This window comes from Pygocentrus nattereri, chromosome 2, assembly GCF_015220715.1.
Source record: "Pygocentrus nattereri isolate fPygNat1 chromosome 2, fPygNat1.pri, whole genome shotgun sequence".
In the NCBI taxonomy this organism is placed as follows: Eukaryota; Metazoa; Chordata; class Actinopteri; order Characiformes; family Serrasalmidae; genus Pygocentrus; species Pygocentrus nattereri.
In genome coordinates this window covers 50,640,942-50,649,675 of record NC_051212.1, presented here as the reverse complement: position 1 = coordinate 50,649,675, position 8,734 = coordinate 50,640,942, and the positions used below count along the sequence as shown (strand labels likewise).

Below are 8,734 nucleotides of genomic sequence, written 5' to 3'. Positions count from 1 at the left end.
CGTATTAGTGTGGATTTATTTTGTAATTTATTCACAGAATTGAAATTGTACCTGTATTAAAATACACAAATAACAATTTCACATAATTGTATACTACAAAACGGAGTTGTAGTGTTATAAGAAGCCAGCTCCTTGATAGAAACTGAACAGTATTGGAAGATTTGATGATTTTAATTCCAAAATGCTGTTTTACCATTTTTAACGTGTTTTTGAAATGAGTAACAGCTGATGTATAACGGTAAACACGTTGTAGGGCTTGGTCTTCAATGGGCTTTGGAACAAAACACTGTATTTGAAGGGTTATTTTGAATTGTAATAGACAAGTAACAGATAGCGTGGGACACTAGTGGAGTTCAGTGTGAAAGGGAACATCATAATCAATGAAACACCATTTCACAGAGGGTCTCCAAGCTAGCTGAGCTTTGGCTCTTGTTAGGAAGGGTCTCCTTGGACAGTGTTCTTCCTCAGAAACCTGCTGATTGGATGAGGCGATGTAATCTGTCCTACAATGTTAACCCTTTCAGCTCTCTATGATGGGAGGAGATCAGATCAAAGATCAGATGTTCTCAAGGTGGACAGGACAGGACGCTGTTGGACAGCCAGAATCGAACGTTTTCTAGCACTTAACACTAGCAGCCTGTTTGCCATTGCTGAGCCACTTTTGTGTGTAGTTTTCTTCATTATTTTTTGGTTCTGAGTCAATCAGTCTTCACTGGTGTGGAACAACACAGTACAGCCCTGAGAACCATTTGTGATATCACAAATCTCTGGGAACCATCTCTGATATTCTTAGATTGATAACTGAGGGTAACTGAGATTGATTAACTTTTTATTAGCGTGTAGTCGCCCAATACTCTCCATGTCCTCTTCTGATAGTGTGAACCCAAAAACCTGTAGACAAAAGAAACATGGATCAATGACGTAGAGCTCAGCAGCATGGCCTTCTGACCGCACTAAGGAGATATAAATTAATAAATGACCAATCAGAAACTGATCTTGATTTATACAGGTTTCATTGATGGTGTTACCACGTTAAAAGCTATTCCACTGTTGTTTGATTTTATTTAGAATTTATCGATAATTTAAAGACATGAGTCATTCAGAGTGGTTTGATCTGAAATTAAGGAGAAAATTACTGAGCCAAAATGCTTCACAGTGATTGTGAAGGGAACCAGACGTCTGATGCTGCCTAATAGCTGAGACATTGTTTTATATGATGGTTTTGAGATTCAGGTTTTGGAGACTATTGGACTATAATTTTTTTTTAAAAGCTAAAATAGTCACCAAAGATTTTTTTCCCAGATTTTCCACGATTTTACCATCATCAACATAAAAAACTCAGAAGACGCATGTAGGTTCACTTGTGGTTTTGGACAGTAAATAAAATGGTTATATTTATGTTATAGTTATGGTGACCCCTGGTTCCCAACACCACCACTATAAAGAAATCTGAGTCTGTCAATTTTCTCTATCGTGACCCATTTCTCACCAAACCACTGACTTGAATTATGCAGAAATTTTGAAACAGTAAAATTGTTTCAGGAGTAGTTTGGTAGAATTAATTCTGGCAGGCAAAAAATTGATGCCATTAATGTGGCTCTGCATATCATCGCTGTAGGAACAAAATGTACCTTCTGTTCATTTATACTTTTTTCTTTTTTCCTTCACATAATTAAGAAATACAAACTGCCAAATATGCTTTGTCAAAATTTCAGGACAAATGGACAGAAATTGCCCAAAGTGACGCAGAATGAAATGTTACAATAACTTAGAAAGTTTTCTTTCTTTTCCTGTAAAGTTTCCATCTTTTCCAGGTTTTGTTCTGAAAGCAATGATATGTGCTGTTAAGATGGCTGATCTGTTAATGTATCTGATATGAGAATAATGGGATCATATTCTGGTCTATTTATAGGCAACATATGCATGCAACATTCATTACTTTGGGTGACGTATGTTGTGATGGGGGCCAGTTCACAGTGCACACACCAGTCACTCCACATGGGTTGGGTCCCAGCTCACATGCCTCCCATCATGCAATGCTCTTAGAGCTGCCATGTCTTTGTCTTCCAGTTGGAATCCAAACACCTGCACATGCAGAGGCAGTCTCAGAAAACAGATCTTGGAAATGCTGCGTCGTTGAGCTTTAAATGGCTTATTGAGGGTTCGCACGTCTGAGGCAACCAACTCATTGTCTTAGATCTGCCGCCGAGACAAAGATGTCAACTACCCTCTTGTGATGACATAGAGCCAGATGTTTTTACAGTCGCTAAAGTCATAAGTTTGGTTTATGTATGAGTAGATCAGAGGCCTTCAGCTCCAGTTTGGGAGAAGGACCAGCCAGTGCTGATTTTATAGCACTTGAAAACCAAAGCTAGAATAGAACTGTGTGGGGAAACATCTGGAGTACAAGTTCAAAACTTACTTGGCAGTTTTCTGAAATCCTCTGTGCCTTGGTGGACTTTGGGATTGTGATGACCCCATTCTGCAAAGGCATGAAATCGATCTTATTACTCTTATTAAGACACTGTTTAGTTCTGGTTGAAAACAAAAGGGTTACATTCTTTTCTCTGTGATATCATCTGTAGACACAGCCACTGTAGGACAGGGGTCAGCAACACGTGGTTCTTCCACTGCCCTGTTGTGGCTCCACAGCAGAATTACATTTACTACATTAGGTAAAAATAAAATAATCCTCCTTTGCAGTAAAATAAAGCTCTGCTGATCGTTTTAACGCAGTTTTAACAGTAAATGGTCTTAAACGCTGGCGTTTAATGTAGCCTATATCTGCTAATTCACCCTTCAACCCTGAACGCAGACTGCGGGTCATCATAGCAACACAGACAACAATCTTGCCTAGCGAGTACCTAACGAAGCAGCAACGTTCTATCGTTTATCTAACGTTCACCAGATTCTTGTTCCAATGGTCTTGTTTGACCTGAAATGGTGCAGCAGTTACATTCTGGCCTCGGGTGCCATTTAAGGTGGAACAGGAAAATCAGGACAAGAAGCTGACTTAGCCCCGTAAAATAATTAATTAAATAAATGAATAAAAAATGAACATTGAGAGACATTTTATAATAAATTAGTTCACTTTTGAGGAAAGGTTTCCAGCTGGAGATGAGAGAAAAGCAGCTATAGCTGACCTGAAGCTTAAAGAAGAGCAAAGTAAGTCTGTGCTGTTGTATATGTGATTGTAGCCTATACTTTAGCACATACTGTGACATTTACAGTCAAGACGGTAAAATGAACATAACATTTTGTGGCTCCCAGGGTGGTTTGATTTTTGCTGAAAGGCCAAAAGGGCTCTTTTTAACATTTGGGTTGCAGACCTGTGGGTTAGGACATAAGGAGCTGAACAAAAGACCTTTCCATTTAAATGAACTACTAACGGAATTAGGAACCAACAGAGGAACTAAACAATCATGTTTTGATTTACCAGCAAGTTCTACACCAGGACTCTTTGCCGTCAGTATGAAACTGCCACAAGGTAAAATATATACGTCTGATATAAGCTTCAAATGTAAAAAACGTTATTGTGAGTTGCTGTTAACTTAGCGCTAACAAACTACCGGAATCCCATAGGGGTGCTAGCAAATTATCATTATTGTAGAGATGTTTTTGACCACGTTTTGACATGGACAAACAAAGGCCTAGTTCTAATCCTCACAGTTCGCCACTGGACCATCATGTACCAAATATTGACTCTTCAGACTCTGAACATTAATCCAACAGAACAACTCATTCACAGACAAAACATCAGTAATAAACATCTAATAAACACTGGGGGTGACCACTTACAAGTCTAGCTAGAAGGTTTCCATAGAACACCCATTTTGGGACCCTGGTTGTAAAATAAGTTAGTCCTCCATTGTACTTCACCTGAATGCTCCAGCGGATGCAGATCTGGGAGGCACTGCGGCTGTGCTTCTTCGCCAGCTCCAGGATGAGGGGATGGCTGAGGGCCTGGCCCTTGGCTAGAGGGCTGTAGCCCTCAGATGCTATGCCCTCCTTGCGGCAGAACTCTACCAGCTCCCATGGCTGCTGGAAGGGGTGGAACTCAACCTGAAAAAGGAGCAGAACATGATCAGACCAGCTTGTTGGACAGTGTCATTTACTTTAAGTATAACCTGCTAAAGATTCACACCTGGTTAACATGAGGCACCACTCCACAGTCTTCTTTCAGCTCCTTGAGATGTGGGATGAGGAAGTTACTCACACCGATGGCATGACACAATCCTACAAAATTTGAAAATGTGCTCAAAGGAAAGCTCCACATCACTTTTCTGTTTACTTTTTTGGGTTCATCTTTTAGACAACCATTTACTTAGCTTACACCAGGGCTGCCCAAAATGTGGGCTGTGAGGACGTTTGATTTGGCCGGCCCTAGATACCTAGACTGAGAACCATGTTCTAGACCACTGCTCACCAACCCTCCTGCTCCACCTTCTTTACAACTCTAATCTGTTACACCTACTCCACCTAATCCGTCTCTTCTGAAGACCTTGATCAGTTATGAAGACCAGTAATAGATCAGGGTTGGAGCTGAACTCTGCAGGTTGGTAGCTCTGCAGAAGAATGATTGGTGACTGGATGGTTGGAGAGAAAAAAGGTTTAAATGGAATTACTGCCAAGTATAATAACATCTTCACCTTCATCATACAGGTCCTCCAGCGCTCTCCACGTCTCTGCTCGAACTTCTCTTTTGGAGCGACCAGGGATCATGCTGTCAGGCCAGTGCATTAGATACAAGTCTGTGAGGAAGACTGGCATCAGATTATAATGTCCTGCAATGTATGAATTAAGGAGGCCAATGCAAATACTTTCTTGGCCAATTCCAAACGGCAAGTCACTTATTCGAATATAATGGTGCATTCAGACAGTCCTCGTAACCTTAAAGCTCTGAGTTTACCAAAGGCAACTGACGCAGCTGTAAATATGTGGTCTATGGATAAATTCCATGGAACCATGTTATGTATGAGCAGCCAGTATGCTCCAAGATTCCAAGATTTCCAGATTTCTAGGGGAGTGAGGAGCTTCTCAGAACTCCCAGCAACTCTGGTGTGGAAAATCCCACTGCCAAGGGACAAGAGTGACGGCAGGAGGAGGACGTCAGCCGCAAGTGAGGGGATGACTTGACAAGAGGCACCATCGCCGCCCCTTCTCTCGAAGCTGGCGTCCTCCTCTCCCCATCACTACCGTCCCTTGACAGCAGTCGGGTGATTTGCACACCATCCCACACTCACTTGTGGCTCTCTCTCCGCTGTCATTGCTAGTACAGATCTAAGCCCTGCCTTCCTGCAGGCTCTTATAGCGGTCATCAGGTCCTGGGGGCCCCAAATTTCATAATTTCGTTTCAACCTTGAATATTGACCAATACCTTGACATCAACCCAATACTTTTCTATAAAAAAACTATTTCGCTTTATTATTAAATCCTTAAAGGTGAGCATTTTCTTGAGGTTCACTACAAAATTAGATAACCAATTATCAGTGCTTCAGCTGATGTTATTGATCTACCAATATATTGGCAAACAAAATGTAACAAACATACATTTTTTTTTTAATTAACTGGTTGCTGAACACAAGTTCTAGTTACAATTTGTGACCATTTTCCAACTTGATGAGCTGGCAATGACCATATACCCTACAACAACATATATTTACCTAAATACTCCACTCCAAGCCTGGCAGCAGAGGCCCTGCAGGCCTCCTTGGCGCTCTGGTACCCATAGTCCCCCGGCCAGAGCTTAGTAGTGATCCAAATGTCCTCACGTGGTACTGTGCTCTCTGACAAGGACCTGGCCAAGGCCTCTTCACACCCGTACCTTTTGGCTGTGTCTATGTGCCTGATGCCACACTCTTCAAGAGCGTAGACCACTGCTTCATGGGAGTATCCACCATCATGGGATGTCCCTGGATAGAAGAAGTCGAAGAGACAGCTAGGAATGAAAAGTAGGTCATTTATGTGAGCAAACTGATACAGAAATGTATATTTTTCCAAAAAATTGGAACTACAGAAAATCAAGCTCCACTCTTGCTTCACATCAAGTGATTCTGTATATCTGTATAAATGCAAAGCTCCTCTCAAATGAACAGAAAATGTGTTTTATGATCATCCACATATTGCTACATGCTTACAAATTACTACTGAATAACAAAAATCTCTATTATTTTATCAAAATTATCTTACAGAGCAGATCACTGAAGAGACGCCATCTGTTTATAGTTTATAGCTCAGATTTGTGGAAAAATGGGACGACTTTCAGTAGAAAAAAAAATTGTGAGGTCAGCTTCTTTTATTATAAGGGTTTAAAATGAACTTTATTGACAGGAATGAAGACATCATCATACAGCATCATACTAAGCCCACCTTCTGAATGTGGCTTACGAAACATGAAAGTTATGAAGAATATGACGAAGTGCGTTTTGGAACCACCGGTGGTCTCAAGGACTTAAAGAGGTTAACCTGTAAAGACAGTATAACCCAAACACTGTCAACAGACGGGGAGAGATTTTGAACAGGGACAGCAATGAACTTCACTGACTTCCGGTTTATCAAAGTGAAGTTTAAAGAAGCTATTACGCAACCAGGATTTAATATCCTGAAGCAAGTTTAGTAAATTCAAAACAGATGGAATGTCTGGATTGAGCAAATGTAAATGTAAGTGTAGTCAGCATATAAATGATAGCCGAAGCCATGGCGATGAATAATGTGATTGCAGAGTGGCAGCATATAACTGCTAAATAAAATAAAAAGCAGCCAAGTACTGACCCTTGAGGAACACCACAGTAGTTGTGAATGATTACACCCCATTAACTCTCAATAACCTCCGGTCGATTACTCAAATAACACTGAAACCAAGAAAGTACAATGTGATGTACTGCAAGAAATGCAGCTCAATACATGGAGCATCTATAAGCATAGAAAATGAAGTTTGTAAGGCACTATTCTTCGCTTTTTGCAATCAGTTTAGTAAAGAAAGCTAAGACATGTAAGACATGGTAAGGTAAACAACAGTAAAACAGAAGCTGAACCAAAAGAACAGAAAGAAATAAACCCAAAAAGGAGGATTAAGGCACTAAATGTGCAGAATTGATATAGATCTGAGGAAAATAGCAAAGCATACATTTCTGAAAAATGGAAATGGACCTAAATACTGTCGTCCTCTGATGTGTGAAATACAAAATAGAGGACCGTGAAGGAGGTAGAGAACAATGCTTATCCACAAGCCACACTTGACCACACTGCCATCTGGGTCCTTTATTTTAAACCTGTCTTAGATGAACCGAGTCAGTGTAAACATTCCCAGTTCCCATTCTCTTTAGGAAATCATTTTCCAGAACTTTTCAGGACATCACCAATCACTTCTATACATGACAGCTTCTCACTGAGGGTGATATTAGAATTAGACGTGCATCTTCCATTATCCTTTTATCAGAATTCCAAGTTTTCAGAATTTCAGCATAATTAAATAGTAAAAGCACCACAACCACAACATAGTTTCAAATGTTTAAAAATGTGTTTCAATAGAACACATGCTGCATAAAAAGCCTATAGAATGATCCACCACATAGTACCTGCTCTGTGAGGATGAATGGGGGGTCCTGACCACTGAAGAACAGGTTAAAAGGGGGCACGAATACAGACGGACTGAGATGGACAATGAGCGTAGAAACAAGGAGGTGGTCATAATGTTAGGCCTGATTGGTGTGTGTGTGTGTGTGGGTGTGTGTGTATAAAGGGTCCAAATATTCTGAGCTATTCCCTGTGCACAGCTATGTGGGCGTGTCAGAATGCAAAATGATTGACAGTGGCGTCTCCCAGGCAACGGAATCATTCAGGCTCCAGTGGCAGCGATGAGCGACACCACCAACTGGTCAGCTTCAGCCCTTCATGGTTGAACCAGCAGATTATGTAAAAATCCTGAGGTGCCGGAGGTTTCAAAGACTGTGTTAAACCAATACAAGACCAATACTTTAGAAATGTAACTAAAACAGACGAGTCCTGGTAGGTTTGCTGTGTAAAACGATGGAATTGAATTATGTTTATTACTGTGTGACATGTACTGTGGTAAATGCTACATGAAGGTTCCCCCTTTCTCTGGATTAATACAGGAACCTATCACACTTCCAGGTAACCTAAAACAAAACGAAGCTGAAGAAAGCGCCTTCTTACTGTTGGAATTTTCCGCTCCACCTTAAACGATACAGCAACGCTATGGTGGCCACACGGGCGCCTGAGTGCAGCTGCTGCACCATTTAAGGTGGAACTTAAGATTCGTCAAAACAACGACAATTTAGGGAACTTAAGAAGTTAAGACTGCTGTTTAGCGGTGGAACTAACACATACCTCGCATTCAGGTCCGTGTGTGGCTAAATATATCAATGTTTTTCCACGCATAACTTAATATTTCGAAAGAAAAGTGTACACTGTAAGTGAAAACGGGCTCCGCTGTTACTCACCCAGTCCCAGTGCTGGAATACTGAGGCCGTTGGAGAGCCGTACGGAAGGACAGCGCTGCATGAAAGCAGCCGCTATAAAGACGATATCAAAGCGCCGTGATTTATGAGGCCTTCTTTCACAGCTTTTTAATCTTTCGTAAAGTATGTCAGAGTACAGAGTACAGTCAACTCAACTGTAAAGAACGAGCTGTGTTCAATTCCACTACGGCACCTCCACCCATTCTGCTCTGCTCCAAACCGAAGTTTGGCTGTGTCTCAATTCGAGCCGTAGT

The 8,734-nt window shown here is 41.1% G+C and overlaps 1 protein-coding gene across 4 annotated transcripts; it reads right to left on the bottom strand.

Moving 5' to 3' along the window:
- Window position 1: 1 nt before the first annotated feature.
- zgc:110366 (uncharacterized protein LOC550476 homolog) lies at window positions 2–8,694 on the bottom strand. 4 transcript variants are annotated; one of them, XM_037546599.1, is made up of 8 exons: window positions 8,637–8,688; window positions 5,664–5,938; window positions 4,650–4,751; window positions 4,145–4,236; window positions 3,880–4,062; window positions 2,423–2,482; window positions 1,987–2,085; window positions 11–891 (listed from the first exon to the last, which is right to left on the bottom strand). In XM_037546599.1, exons 1-7 carry the CDS (start codon window positions 8,681–8,683, stop codon window positions 1,990–1,992), a joined length of 855 nt encoding a protein of 284 aa, XP_037402496.1. In that variant the 5' UTR covers window positions 8,684–8,688; the 3' UTR covers window positions 11–891; window positions 1,987–1,989. The 4 variants fall into 4 exon arrangements, with proteins under 4 accessions (XP_037402503.1, XP_037402496.1, XP_037402499.1 ...); XM_037546602.1 differs by having other exon boundaries at window positions 813–891; window positions 1,940–2,085; window positions 5,664–5,912; window positions 8,463–8,694; XM_037546595.1 differs by having other exon boundaries at window positions 813–891; window positions 1,940–2,085.
- Window positions 8,695–8,734: the final 40 nt, after the last annotated feature.